The sequence below is a fragment of the Arvicola amphibius genome, chromosome 4 (genome assembly GCF_903992535.2).
Source record: "Arvicola amphibius chromosome 4, mArvAmp1.2, whole genome shotgun sequence".
Lineage (NCBI taxonomy): Eukaryota > Metazoa > Chordata > Mammalia > Rodentia > Cricetidae > Arvicola > Arvicola amphibius.
The window spans coordinates 158,262,108-158,277,827 of record NC_052050.1 but is presented as its reverse complement, the minus strand read 5'-3'; the positions used below and the strand labels follow the sequence as shown (position 1 = coordinate 158,277,827).

Here is a 15,720-nt window from a genome sequence, read left to right as displayed (position 1 = left end):
CCACCGCCATCATGCATTTCTTTCTTCACTTCAAAGTGTTCTGCCTTTCCCTTCGGGGAGGTGTCCAACAAGCAGAACCCCATTACCCCACCACATGCCTGACCACCCCCCCCCCCAGCACAGAGCTGCACTCAAACGGGGGTGGGGGCTTCTGGAATGGAAGTAGGCGTAAGTCCACAATAGACAGAAGGGACCATGACACTCTGCTCTCTGGGTCTAAGAAGGGAGTCTTCTTGACAGGCAAGCTTAATAAGCCCAGCAAACAGTTTACAAGGCTGTGTGCAATGGCTTTACAAGGCCCTAAAAGGCAGCTTCCCAGCACTTCCTCCTTCCCAGGCTCCAGGGGAGGGGTCAGGCCCAGGTCCCCATGGTGGGTGTGGTAGAAGTTGTCTTCCTCCTGTGGCGGCCAGTGGAACAAGGGAAGAAGGGGTAGAAGAGAAGCCCAGCGGGTAACAAAACTGCCACCATCAGAAATGAGGAGTGGGACTGGCTCCTGATTGATCCACATCACCCAGAACGGCGTCACAGGGTGGCACTATGAACGAATGGTGCCCTGCTGCGTGCGTCTTTCTCCCCTGGCTAAACCACAGAGCAGTTGGGAGTGAGGGCCTCACAGCTCCTCCAGTAGGCTGACGTTGAACCAGAGAGAGAGCCATGCAGGGAAGAGCTGGGAGGATGCCGTGCTGTGTGTGGGGCTTTCAAAATCTCAGTTCCAAGAGAGATGACGACTCCACTGCCTTCTCTGGCAGTCTGTCTGTCCTGCAGGTAGGCAGATGCGGGAGTAGAGAAGATACAATCGAGAGGCTCCACAGTCCAGAGAACCCCAGGCCCACCAATATTCACTGCCTGGGCTTCCTTAAGTAAACTGCTTCAAACTTGCAGAACATCAAAAGCCAGATGGGCTGAACTGAATGAATCCACAGGCAAGAAGCCAGACTCCCTGTTTGCTGTAGAAATAGGCCTGGACTTGATTTGAGTCTTCTCAGCTCTGACAAGCTAGAGGCTGGCACAGTTCCCAAAATCCAAAATAAAATGGCATTTAATTGTGACTAGACTCTAAAAAAGATGTCATACTATCTCCTTAGCTTGACACACACTCAGCAGCAAACTGGAGGTGACCCTGGAAGCCTGGCTTTCTCCCGGGGGGGATTGACCAGTCACTTAAATTCTTAAAAGGAAAACGTTGATAGTCAAAGGAGTCCCACACAGTAAATGCACTGGTATTATATACTATAAAAAAACTGCCTAGTCATCCTTCAGATGGCCCGACGATGACTCTGCTTCCAGTGGGTATGACCTCATCAGATCTGAGGTTCAATGGATGCCTGGAACGTATGATCTGCCATTGTGCCAACATTCAACACTTCTCTTTTCTCTACCTGGTGTGGACTGCTCTGAGAAAATACACACTTAACTTACTCACAGACAGTCCCTTCTAGTGACAGCATCAAAAAATGGGGCAGAGAATCAGACAGGCAGACAGTGGGACCATAACACCTTACTTCAAATCTAAGCTTCCAAGACCTCGGGTAACTCAGTTAACCAATTTGGCCCAATATCTCCACTAGTATTAAGAGGATAATAAAAATATTCCCATGGTGGCTGCAAAAAGATTTAATGATGGGGGGGGGGGGCTGGGGGACATGGCTCAGCAGTTAAGAGCACTGACTGTTCTTCTAGAGGACCCGGGTTCAATTCCCAGCACCCACATGGCAGCTCACAACTGTCTGTAACTCCAAGATCTGACGCTCTCACACAGACGTACACGCAGGCAAAACACCAATGCACATAAGATAAAACTACATAAAGTACAGTAAGAAGGTTTAATGAATATCTATCCAGCAGTTGGAACAGCAGCTGGCATGTGGTAAAGGTATACAACTGCCGTCCTTATATAAAACAGGGTCCAACAGGAACTGAGGGTTCCACATGCAAAAACCACCATTCTGCCCGTCCCCGAACCCCGGGTGGATTCACGGATCCACTCAAGGACAAACATCTTTTACTAGGGTACACAGAATGGGTCTGGCCAAAGTACCTACCCATAGTGCACAGCTGAACCCTTTAACAAGAATGTCCAGGACTTGTTCATACACCTGTGTTCTAAGAAAGCCCTGCTCCGGGTAGGCAGAGGAAGAAGGTCTAGGCTGACAGTAGACGGGGCGGATTAAAAGGTGCTTCGTGGGCCAGAGAGTCTTATATTGGTAGGAATGACAAGCAAGCAAAACAAAATAACATCAGAGAGCTCGAAATATTAGTGTTAGTCTTTAACAACGTGATTTCATTGTTTTTCTTTGTATGGGCACAGTAGATATCCAATGAATTTTATTAATGGCTGACGTTTACTTGTTTGTTGTGCCGAGCTCAGAGCTCAGCCTTTAAACGCATTTAATCCTGGCCGCCCGTTTTATTACTTTCTCACTCAGGACTACTACGTGATTGTCTCTAATTTAAGGCTGGACAAGAGAGTGACCCAGGGGCGGGGGGTGCTGTTCCAAATTGCACAGCTCGTAAACGGCTAAGCAGAGATTGGCTCACACAGGTGAACTCCAAAGCCTGTGCCCCTGACCAAACCAAGCCACCGTCCTTGTGAAATCAATGGCCTGACCTGACCATGATGACACTCGCTTTCAAAACAATGGGTACTGATAATCCCCACATCAGAAAGGCTGCTGAAATCAATGAGGTGCCATCTCAGAGGGTCTGTCTGTTCCACTCTGGGATTTGACTTTGTGCCATGGCCATTCAGAGGCAAAGAACACTTTATAGACATCACCCTAGGCTGAAATCAGACTCTTCTGGCTTGCGTACTTCTGTATTTCAGCAATCTGCCATGACTTTGTTCAGAGAAAGTACTTTCTTTGAAAACTCAAGTTTCCTCTCATCTGGACTGCATGAACACTCAGGATTGGCCACCTTTCCCTCTACATACAATGCCATGGCATCCCAGCACAAAATGTTCCAGGTTCTACTTGGCATGCAAATCTCAAGGAAAGAGGTTTTTCTACCTTGACTTTATTCTCAGAGTAATGGAGTTGGCCATTACTAAACATTTATTGAATGAATTAATCAAGTTACAACAGCCAGTTTTCTTAGGCCCTTGTGATCTCTAAAAGGAACAACAGGGGCCAGGGTAAAGGCCAGATTTCCTCCAGGGCCCTAGGCAGCCTTAGAAAGTAGTTAGACTGCTAAATTCTATTCCACAAGAGGCTGACTCACGGCCACAGTTCTCCAAGAATGGTTTCCACCAGCAGCTAGCTGGTGACATCTTGGGAGTTTGCTAAAGTGTGTATCTCCCAGCCCCACCTCAGCCTCCAGGAATCAGAAACTCTGGGGAGAGTTTGGAAGGCAGTCTTCATAATCGCAGCAGGTGACTTTGGGACCCTTCAGTTCGTGAGCCTTGGATCTGGAGGGTAGATCTTGAATCCCTGACAGGAAGCGATAAGAACCTGGGCAACCAGCAGCATTAATCTTGGTTGTGCCTGCACGTCCCACAAATACTGGATGCCCACAAGAGTCAGAAGTGACGGAACTGTTGGGACAAATAAGGCAGCGTCCAACCCTTGTTCTGCCAATAAGGCAGGTGGCAAACACCTGAGAATGCCTGGAAGCGGTCCTACACCTAGAGACCTGGGGTTAACTGCCAGGCCTGTAGGGTTGCAAAGGAAAACTAGACAGATATCTCCATCATACAGAAGGGAATGCACCTAGGGTCTTTCCCAATGATCTGTTTCCTGTAGGCAATTCTGACTGAGGATGAGTGTTCTGAGGACACGGTAAGGTAACACGGTGGGGGAGGGGGAGGCAAGGATGGAAGGGGTTTTGTCAGGTGGTGTGACCAACCACGCTGTGCCTCAGGCTGATCTGCTACCCCTTCAGTGGATGGAAGAGGTCATCTCAAAGACATCTCTGCCTTTGAAGGACAGAAACCCCATGAAGTACACATAGGTAAGGAAACAGCCAGGCAAACATGAAGAAGCAAGCTGTGCCCAACAATCCACATACCTCAGTCAAGATGAGGCCTAAGCAAAATCAATCCCTTCCAACACAGATACACCGAACCTAGAAGCAGCATTCACACATATTCTAGGGAGACCCAAGATGAGCATTCACAAAGAGCACAGGTGAAAGTCCTGGTGGCGGTAGGGACTTCGGTACTAGAGAGGAGCTATAAATACTGCAATTAAAATTAGATACAACTGGATTTACAGAGGAACTGTATGTATTGTTTAATAGTCCTGTATAGAATCTATTTACAATCCTGATGAACAGAACGTCTTCTGAGTGTGGAGCTCACCTGTGGCCCGTCCACAGCCTTTGGAAAACGCTCCCCAGGGGAGTTCCCACTCCCACTGTGGAAAAGGGAAGCTATGAAGTCTCCCTTCTTCACTAGAACCCAGTTGCCCTTCCTGTTCTGTTTAGAGAATTCCTCTGGGCAGAAAGAACCTGCATTCTTTAAGAGAGCCTTTTCCTACTATGGTTTTAACATCTGAAGTCAGCAAGAATGTACCACAGTCCCAGGATGCTCTGCTCTAGAATGACATATTGGAATTTGTATATGGAAGGGCCCTATTTGAATGAGCCACTGCTGATTCCATGTGGCAACCCCAGAAGCAGGTCTACTCGGAATGCTGCTGCCTTAGGAATGCCGGGAACCCATTGCCAGCTCCTCACTCCTTTTTCTCGGCCTTCCATTCGTAGAGAGTATTTCTAGAGTACATCCCACAGATAAGCCCCGTAGAAGGGAGGGTTCGGAAAAGCAGTGAAGAAGAGCTCAGTCCTGGACGGCAGTAAACACAGGCAGGGCTCTCTACAGCTCTCTAATCACTTTAACCCTGTTCCTAACGGAAAGCCGAGGCCAAGGCGATCCGGCTCCTCCTTTTGTCGTTGTGCCTGCCATAAATATGCGCCAGTCTGTGTGTGAAAAGCCGACGGAGGCGGCAAGCTTGCTGGACATTTATCATTCCCTGTTCCCAGTTAACAAGCAAATACTTTAGCTGAATGGGCCATTAGCAATCATTGTCAAATGGAGAATGAAAGGTGCCAGGATGTGACCGGCTTGTAAATGAGAGAGTATCCCTCCTCTTTGATGAATCTCGACAAGCAAAATGGATATTTTGGTATATTCAGAATGAAGATGGGAAGGAAGGCACAAAGTGGCAGGTGTTTGGGCGCGGGAAGGGTGTGCAATGTGCAACCGTCACGTCTATCCTCATTCTAACGGTGGTGAGGAAAAAAAAAAAACAACCAAAAACAGATCACAGAAGCAACTTATCTGCAGCCCCAAACTATGATCCAGCATGAGCACTAGGAAGAAAGTCAACAACATGGGTCTAAAGAGAATACCTAAGGTTTAGCAAGGAAGTGGTAGCGTCTGCAAACGCGCCTATAAAACAGCTCCCAGACCCCATGTGTAAGTTCACAACCAAGTCCCACTCCATGAAGAAGAAAACCCCTTGTCCTGAAGAAATGGTCAGATTTGCCTTAAAGGCCAAAAGACGACAATAAACCAAATATTTCCTTTCTGTTGGCTTAAACCAATTGTGGGTATCACTCGGCACCCAACCCAGCAGTCAATGGTTCACTTTGTTTAATGGCTGAGATGGAAGGTCCAGCTCCCTCACACAGGAGTGGGGACGGGGGGGGGGGCGAGGGTTGCAGGGGGTGGTACCAGTCAACAACACCAAGAGTTTTGTGTTTGCCTTTAGTGTGTGTCAGCACCACCATTTTAGAGCCCCGAAACTTCCACCAGGAAGCCCATCCCATCTAACTAGAAGATGACCAATCACAATAGTTGGGAAAGCCAGGAGTCTCTAGGTTCACCGGTATTGAGGTATTATTGGATGGATTATTTGAATTAAACTAAATTTCCTCCCTTTTCAATACTGTCACCTGTTTTCGTTTTTTCTTAAATTTCCCCAGGGAAGGAAAGACCAACCTCACAGAAGGGCCAAGCTTTCCTTCGCCTCTTCTACAGGCAAAGGGGCAGAGGGGAGGTGCAGAGGGCCCTGGGGGAAGCCGGAAATCAAAAGGCCTCTGTTTTCTTTTCAGATAATTCAGGCCCTACCTATCTCCCTCTGGTCTCCCTTGCTGCCCAGCAGGTCTCTGCCCCAAGTCCAAGCAGATGAAGGCGAAGGCGGTGTAGGGCAGTTAATCCTACAGAATGGCTGCCTCTGTCAGGCCAAGAGTTAAGCAGGAAAAGCTTCCAGGCCCTAAGGACTGCGGCGAGCTGTTGAGTTTTAATCAGCCTCCACCCCGGTCTATGAAAAAGGCCGTCGATGAAAGCTACCTTGGCCATATTATCCTTCCACCAATGAGCAAGAACTGTACCGCTTTCCTTCGCGGCTCCGGCCACCCCATGACCACAAGTAGCGCTTTCATGGTTCTTAATCCGAGTTCCCAAGTCTGCCTGGCTCTCACATAATACCCAACAGCCTGGAGCAAGGCCTTCGCCCCACACCCTTTTCAGGAACATGTCATTTCTAACATCAAGCTAATCTATACGTTGCCAAGGCTTCCCCTTTATCTGCCTTTACATCTTATGAACTGCATGGATTTACCACATTTTTTTTTTATCTGAAAGACAGAAAATGGTGGTTTTATTGCCATACAATCAGATTACTGCTGCCAGCTTCTCTATGCCTTTTCTACCGTACTTCAATCAAAAGGGATCAGTTTCTTTATGCTCTACCCTTGATTTACTTTACATCTGTAAAGACGTAGTCTGGGTTGTAATCCCCTTATTAACTATGACCAGGGTTGATTTGCCTAAAAATAAAAGCAAATTGTGTCAGACCCTTTCACTTTGTTTTTGATTCCGAACTACAAAATGGATTACTAAAGAAATCTTCAGAGTTCACACGGCTGGTATAGTGCTGAATTTAAAATGAGAATTAAACAAGTTAAACAGGGGAGCTGTGTCAACGGTTTACCTCTCCCATCACGGGAAGGGCTGACTGCTTGCTTTTGTATTCTTCGGCTTTATGGAGACAATGAAGCCACAGGAGTTTTTCCAAGCTGTTCGGAACACGTCTCATTTGCTATCCTTCCTTTTCGGCTGTTCTGATTCCTCGCCGGGCCCCCTTCTAATCCTCCCCTTTAATGGGGGGAGGGGTCCTACCTAGAGAGAGCTAACCCCTCTCTAGAAGCTCGTAGTTATATAGAATCTGCATATTTTAATCAAAATATTACAAATAGCCCAACACGTCTCTTTAACAAAGGGTGATCTCACAAGCAAATCTATGCAGATGTTGAAGCGACCTGAAAAACAGGTTCTTCATGTCGGCAGCAAAGGTGGGCAGAGACAGTTTCATCACCTCTCGGAGAAGGAGGCGTCTTCGTGTCCAGTTTGTAATTAGATATTTGAAGAATAAAGTTTTCACTGGAATGTCAGGAAATAATGTTCTTTAAAATGAATCTCTTCCCAGGGTCTACATCCTATATTTCCTGTTCTCTGCCACTCCCACTTCTGTGACGCTGCCCTGCAGTCAAGCAGGGATGGGGAAAGAGTCTCCCATTCCGTGAAAGTACTCTGAAATTTGGATCCAAGTTAGGTGATACATTAAGTTCCCGGGAGCCACCCGGAAAGTCTCGCTGACAGTTACACAGGAAAGGTTTAGTTACCCCGGTGCCCATGCTGGTTGAAGGAGGTTATCATGTGGACCCACCAACAGCTTCTAGGAAAGCTAATTAGACCCACCAGTTCTCCGGCAGACTGGGGAAACCGTTCCAACACGTGGCTTCTAGGTAGACCCCGGGGGTGGCTAATTCACCTGTCTTCAAACTCCAGCAACCAAGTCAGGACGTAGCGGAATGCGGGGGTCATTTGCATTTCTTTGCATTGGTAGGACAAGTGTCAACAGCTAAGCTTTGTGAAGGGTTCAGAACCAAGTGCCCAGTAGATCATCCTAACCTTGGCCCTCTTTTCTGGGGCTGGAAGCTGTAATTGCTGAAGTGCAGTCCTGGGACACTCAGACCCTCATCTGAAGAGGCTGCCAGGTTAGTCTCTGTGTCCTGACTGGCTCAGCTGTGGAACAAGGAAATCCACGACCTACAGTTTATTATCCTGACAAAATGTGAGGAATGTGGACGGACACAGTACCCATCCCACCCTAGTGCTCCCTGCTTCTTCTCTCTCTGTTAAAACCGACAAGATTAACCCAAGGCAAATGGTGGAGCATAGGCACCTTTCAAGGTGATAATCATTCAAGGTTGAGTCGGCATTTATTTATCTACAAAAATAAGAATTCCAGACACAATAGAAGGTAGGCTGGTGCATATGTGTCACTGAACAGCTTTTTAAACAGTTCTATCCACTGTAGTTTAGTTTATCAATTTGACAGGGTCTGACCTGGTGGGGTGGGGTAGACCCGTGTGTTTCAGGTTATCTGGTTTTTATCCAGCCATTCTTTTGTATCAAGCCAATCAATTTCAGGAATTCAGCATTATATGGGGGAAAAACTACATGGGAAAAGCACAATGCTTTGTAAAATAACTAGTATGTAATACTTACAGAATAAAACCTCCAGACATAAATTAATACTAGAACACAATTTTTGAAGGTGTAATTTATCCTCGAATACAATGCCAGTGTAGCACTGTTAATCCTAAAGTGAAACTATTATTCATCAAAACAAGCCGGCACAACCAAAAAAACCAGCCGCCACTTTATTTTGGCAAAAACACTATGACGGAGAGAGGGGTTCTACTGAAGTGCTAATTAGAAATGATTTGCTTTGCTGTTCTTTCCAGAACTTAAAAATAATTGAGAAATGACCTAAACAGTACCAGCATCTATAGATACAATGTGGCTAGTCTAACAGGGCAGCCACTAATCTCTGAGTACACAGAACTTGTGATTATTACATAAACTCTCCAGGATGGGATGGCAGGCAATGTGATTAAAGTAGTTATGGAGATCCCAGTTTACAAAGGATTTTCTGGGCCCTGCATGCACACAGCTGCTGCAGGCTCCCCGTGTGGACCACCTGCTAAAAAGGCTGACCCCTGAATGAAACAAATCTAATTACTGATGCCTGTTTCAGGACAAGGGACTCTTCCCACAGTTCCCACACAGGGAAGTGGAACTTGCAAGCCTCTGGTTACCTGCCGGCTACATCTCAGCCAGGGAAACTTTCCCCTGGAAACGTGAACAAGGGAGGCAGTCCCAGGCACTAAACATTAAAGGCTCTTTTGTAGTCCTCGGGAAGAGATCTTTCTGATCTCACAGATAGCTTTTCGGCCACATGCTTTCCAAAGGCTTTTTCGAGCCATCCTCGGGAAAACTGCACGACATTTTACTGGGGAGGCCAGGGAGCAGTCACACCGACAGCCAGGCGGGGAGGCCTACTCCTCGGAAATGCAGGCCCTTAGCAACCCCCTCTCCATCCGTGGCTCAGAAAACTATACTATTAAAGATCAAAGTAGTCATCATTCCTTCCCTAATACGTAGCAAACAGAGGACACGATTCTCCACATGCTAGGCACGCGTAATACGGCTTACCCCGCCACCACAAATAAGTCAGCATTTCTAATTCTCCCTGCTGCACACCCAAGTAGAGTGGTCACTATGAACATAAAAGAAAATACTTATTTCGCTCTGTTGCTCTGAAGGGTTTCGGGAATTTCTTTAAGCTAGTTTGAAATATAAATATTAAATCCAGACCGGGATGGGAGGTGGCGGGGGGGGGGGGGGGGGGGGGGAGAAGACAAGGGGCTGTGAGTGGAAGGGCAAAGTGGAGAGAGGCAGACAATTCGGGAGGGGGAGGGGCGCGCCCACAGCGAGCATTCGGCAGGGAAGGGTGACCTCTGTAGGCACTGCGAACGAGCGTCAGCAGCAGCCACCACCAGGGCCCCAGCCCGAGCGGCGACGGCGCTCAGGTCCCAGCCAGGCGCCTTCCGGCACCAGTAGGTGCCTGTAGATCCCGTGTGGCTGCAAAGATGACACGCCAGGGGAGCAAATACAACACCTTACATTAAAAAAAAAAAAAACCCAGAACAAAAATTTCTATACCAGATCAGACTACATCAAAGAAGGCCGGCAGTAACTTTAAAACAAGGGCCTCCTGGCAACACGCAAAAATGTCTGCTTCGGGTCATTTACAGTTGTAGAAATTTTTTTGCCCTTTCGTGTTTGGTCACTTATGTTGGTGAATTCAAAATTTACCACTGGCATCTAAGAGAATAGATGCAATTCTTTGCTTATGGGGTAATTTCTAAATCAATTCGTTCATCTCTACTCTGAAGCCAGCCACCATCCATACGCTCAACTCCAATTAGGCCATTGATTTTGCTTCTAATCTCAAAGGTCTGCCTCCCAGGAGCCAGCCAGCGTCTCCACAGTCTTCCAGGGCTGAGTCCAGAATCCCTCACAACACTTTCTAGCCCTAAGTTGGAAGATGAGGTAATGGGCAGCACTAAGGTGCGGTTACCGGGACCATACCAAAGAAAGAATGGCTAATATTTTCTAAATCCCGAGCGCACCCTGGGAGCCCAGACCTGAAAGTTAGTCTCAGGCCTGGTTTTCTTCCGGCAGTGCGCTTTGCTAAAAAGCAAGTCTGATCAAGGGACTCCCGACTCCCCAAATGCGAAGGCTGCAGCGTTGACTAGGTAGGGCCCCGAGTTTTTCCAAAAGACGTCGTTGAAATTGAACCAGCTACCCGGACCGCGCCGGGGCTATGCCACCGGTTCCGACGCAAAGGGAGAGGCGGACGTGCGGAGGGCTGGCAGCCCGAGTTCTCCCTCCGGCCGAGCCGGAGCACCCCGCGCCCGTTCCGGCTAGCGAGCAGACTCTGAGCCACGCCAGCCCCCAGGCGCTGTGGGCTCAGGGTCCCCTCCCCAAAGGGACGTTCCACTGCCCCAGACCCCCGATTTCTGTCGCCTTCCCGCGAGGCCCCGGCCGGTGGCTCCCGCGCTTCTCGAGAGCGCAGCATCTCTGCCTGGCTCCGGAGCCCGCCAGTCGCTGCGCGCCTGTAGCCCCTTTAGTGGCGACGTCCCCCGCTCTTCAAAGAGAAGGGAGGATCGGGTAGCGCCATCAGACACCTTTCCCGACGTGCCACCCGAGTCGCCAGGGCTTTGGGCACCCTGGAGCACTTGAGGTTGGAGCCCCAGGAAGAGGCCCTTGGAGCCTGCGCTCACAAGTCCAACCGGTCCCCACCTAGAGAAATGTGGCGGGGTGGGGGCTGGGGGACAGGAGCCTCAGGTTCTAGAAACAGGCTCCGAGGCCTCCTCCCTCCCGGACCATACGGCGTCCCCCCGGGTACCAGCCCGGGAGTCGGGGAAGAGGAAGGGATCGTGGACGCCACTTACTTTGAGTTCGAGGAATTCCAGTAGATAGGCTCTAAAACTATCGATCTGGAGATCGCAGTTCTGCATAAAACCATCAAAAGTCCCCAACAGTACTTCCACACCGAGTCCCTCCTGGACCGGGCCATGGCCATGGCCAAGCAGCTCCCAGTTCTGCGCACTCCGGGTCGCGATGGGACCGGCCACGGGCCTCGACCCCCAATCCTCCGGGGCGGACGCGCCGCGCCGCTCCAGCGGTCGCCGAGGCCAGGTGCGCTTGCCCTGCGCGGCCCTCAGCGCGCGGGGTGGGGTCGAACGCGCGGGGCGCGGCGGCTCGGCGGACTCGGGGCTCCGGGGCGCCGCGCCGGACGCAGCTGGGACGGCCGGCTCCCGTGCGGCTCCAGGGTGCCGGGCCAGCCGCGGAGAGCGGGCGCGGCGGGGGCGCTGGGCTGGGACAAAGGCCCGCAGCGGAGAGGCGAGTCGGCGTGGGGTAGCGGGTGCTGCTCCCTGAGAGGGGCCGCTTGACTATAGATCCAGGGCAGCGGGCAGCGGCCCGGGCAAGTGGGCGCCGCGTCGGCGCGGTTCCATATCCCGGAGCGCAGAGAGGAGAGGAGAGAGAGGGCGCCTCCTGAATTCTCGCAGGTCGAGGCCCGCCGAGCAGGCAGGAGGGCACTGGGACCCCCGCGGGCGCCGGACGCGCGCGGGCCTTTGTGTGCGGGGAGGGCGCCGAGACCCGCTATGAGCGCAGCTCCGCGATCCGACCGGCGCCGCCGTCCCCGCCGCGGAGAGTCAGCGCGCCGGGCGCGCTGTCAGAGCACTATAAACGCGGGGCCCCGCCCAGTCGCACGCAGTCCATTGGCCTGCCGCTCCGCGAGCGCGCACTGATTGGACAGCACGCCCGTCCGTCCGCCGCCCACCCGACCCTGGGCACCGCGAGGTGGGGCGCCGCTGACAGGTGAGCCCCGCCTCCGGGATGAGCCCCGCTGGGCGCCGAGGACCGCGCACGAGTGGCCCCGTGCGGCTCAGGGCGCAGGGTCAGCCGCCTCCGAGCCACTGGTGCCCGCGCCCCCGGAGTCGCTTTGGCCCGCAGCCGCCGGGGCTGACGAGCGTCGGGAGTCTCACTGCTCTAGCTTGAGTAGAGCGAGGGTCCTGCGAGCGGCGCTGCCCCCGGGTGCCGTGCCGAGGCCCTTCGCGGATGCCTTCGAAGCCTCAAATTGAGGGCCTCCTCTGATTCAGGAACCAAGTGATCGGCCCGGCTCGACACAAGTTCAAACTGACTGTGGCGGGGCAGCGCGAACCTTCGAGGCCACCGGCTAGGCAGTGCTAGCCGTCAGCCGCCCATCCCGACCCCGCGCCCCACTCCGTGCGTCCCGCGCCTTCTGCGTTGGCCCGCTCCCCATTTCCGGTCCTCTCTCCTTGATGCTTCCCGCCACCCAAAGCTCCACCGCTGACGTCTGAGCGGGTTTTCCTTCACTAGGTCCCGGGAGACCCCTCGACCCCACAGTGGCCGGGAAGTTAGGGGTGACCCGGACGACTATCAGTCAGAGCAGAAGTGGTAGCAGTTCTTTGAGCCGTGCTTGCCCAAGACCGGGTTTGAGAACCTGTATGTCGGTGACTTCCACGGAACCACAGCGCCCACTAGCGCTCATTTTTGCCCCTCTGTATTTAAGAACAAGCCTACCCACTACCGGATCAGAATCTAAGGAATGGATGAGATACTCCCAACTCAAAAACACTTGCTTAACGCGCCCCACCGCAGGGACAGCACGGTAGGCAAAAGGCAGTCCCATGGACAGCCCACCGTGCGACAAAAATCAACCACGTGCTCTTAAATGCTGTCTGCAAATACCAGAATTTCTTCAAACGGAACCAGGCAGCCTTCACACCGATTCAACAGAATTCCCGCCCAGTTAAATATTAAAAAGTAAACATGGCTTTGTTACTGTCTAGCATCCCCCCTTCATCATTCCTTTTAACAAATCTGGAATTTTTTAAAAGGTGCTGACTTTCAAGTCTTAATTTAATGTGTACTGTAACTAGAGTTAGTTTGGAAAAACTAAGATCTAAGACCAAAACACTAGAGCACTTACTATGGAACGGGTTCACTCTCCCAAACACAGCTTTCAGAAAGCCTTTTTAGTAATTGCTATTTTTATGTAAGCCTGCAGACTTCACTGCAGAAGGTGAGGTACTGAAGTCTGAACCGAGGGACTCCCGACAGGCAAAGAACACACACACACACACAGTACACAGCCAGCCAGCCCTGGGAATAATTGTTTTTTAACTTCATGACTCCCGGAAAATTGGCAGCAAAGCTATTTGAACTTTAAAAGAAAAAAAACCCCACCTATTTTAGAAGATTTTACTTAAGGAATTCATAGAAATCTAATGTGAAGTTAACGTTTTAAGTCATGGTTTGAAGGGATGTTCAGTATGTGTTATGAAATTTAAGTTGTGACCTCTTAGCTCCCCTTACATCCTCTCTGGTAAACTAAAGAAAGGAAATTTGTAATGTCTGAAAATATCCCAGTTTCCAAAAATACCATTTTCAGTAAGCCAGATATTGACACCCAGAAGCTTTTCACCTTGAGAACAATGTAAATATACTTAAAAAAAATCACCCAGGAATATTGCTACAGTGACTTCCACGGTCACCTTCAGTGAGCAGACAGACACCTGTGATCATTCTGGTCCTCAATTGTTTATCCAGTCATTTTGAAAATTAAAATGTAACTTCAAGCCATTCCTATCTATTGGTACATCTATCATAATCCCTGACAAAAAATGTGATGGGGTTATGTACAAAAGGTAATTGTAGAAGGAAATCTAAAGCATGGCCATACCAATCAGTGTAATTAATGCCCCTGCCTAGAACCTCATTTTACAAATAAATTCTGGGTTTGTTTTGAAAACAGGACACAATTCTATGCCAAAAGACAAGTACTTCAGCAGAGGAAGTTACTGATTTCTATAGCTAAGGAAGTTTCTCAAGTCAGCAAGACAATCTATTATAAAAGTGAACATAAATGATTTCTTGGAGGCAGCAACACTGAGTTTCTGAAAGGCCAATCTATAAGCCAGCAAAAATATACCTTAAATTAGTTAGGCCTTACACCCAATGCTAAACAGTTTGGTCTTCAGACAGCTCTGTAACTTGACCACAATGAAGGATCTTAATCATTGCGTCTTCGATTTGGAAAGGAAATAACACAACCTGCAGATGCTGAAATGAATCCTGTTTCCTAAGGTGACCTGAGCGGTCTGGAGGCCCATCGATGATTCTCAATCGAACTGTATCAGGTATTACGGTGGACAAAGAAACACATAGCTGGTCTTACTCTACACAAGGTCTCTACTTTGTGAGCTGATCCGATATTTGGTTAAGAACATGAAGCCAAATGTCACTGTTTGTAATTTCAAGTCCGGACTCATTGGGGCCAGCAGCAAGAAAATAAAGGGAGCCTCCACTTTGAGCTCACAGACCTTTCTGCCCTTCTTACAAAAGGCCCAAGAGAACCTTTGACAAACCAGTCCCATACTTCTTCAGTCCTATCTGTCAATCAACCAAAGCGAAGGGCAATTGGCTAAGAAATGAGACCCACGACCACTTGCACATGCGCAGTGAGGACTCTTTCCAGCACGGCAGGTACTAACGTGTTTAACCTGGCTGTGTGAGACTGCTGGCATCAACGTGCACTGCTCTTTAATTTACTGGTTTCACTCGTTTTTTTTTTTTTTTTTTTTTTTTTAATTATGAAAAACACCATCATTCCCACATCCTCAGATCACTGAGGACTGGGGAAAGAACAAAACTCTTTTCAAACTGTTATCAATCCAACAATGACTGGAGTATAAAAGATATGTCTCTAATTTGCAGAGCACTCTAACATACAGAAAACAAACACTGGTATTTGTTTTAAAAAGAACGGGGGGGAGGTGTTCATCATACCTTGAATCCTCTGTACTGTCTGCCCAGCTGCTACTGGCTCACCAATCACCTCCTCTAGTAACCACAATCTCTCTGTAAACCACACAAGAGCATCCCAATCATGCCAAGCAAGTGGCGACCAGCTACAGAACACATGGTGCTGTGCATTAGCCAAGGCAACCAACACCAGGGTGCCAGAGTCCCTCACAACTCACCTCTAAAACCATCAATACACGTCACAGATGCAAGGGAATCAAACATCAGGTGAACAGCAGCTGGACAAATGGAAAGATGCGCTACCTTCTGCGGGAGAACACCTATGCCCCCCATGTTTGTCCTTTAGCAAAACTTGATCAAGTATTCACTTGTCGGCTGGAGCAGGTGGTGACTCCATCAGTGTCTCATGGCCAGTAATGTGAAATGCACACATGGCTCTGGCGACAACTGAGTACCGGAAGCTCACGGTAACAGCAGCATGGAAAATGTTCATTAAGTGACAAACCGAGCAT

General features: G+C 49.7%; 1 protein-coding gene across 1 annotated transcript in view; it reads right to left on the bottom strand.

The window, feature by feature from the left end:
- The window catches only part of Efnb2 (ephrin B2), a 42,668-nt gene extending 31,099 nt beyond the window's left edge, over positions 1 to 11,569 (bottom strand). The window contains exon 1 of the mRNA XM_038328363.1: positions 11,308 to 11,569. Within this exon, the coding sequence (XP_038184291.1) occupies positions 11,308 to 11,438 (131 nt within the window). The 5' untranslated portion in view covers positions 11,439 to 11,569. The remainder of the gene's footprint in view (positions 1 to 11,307) is intronic.
- Positions 11,570 to 15,720: the final 4,151 nt, after the last annotated feature.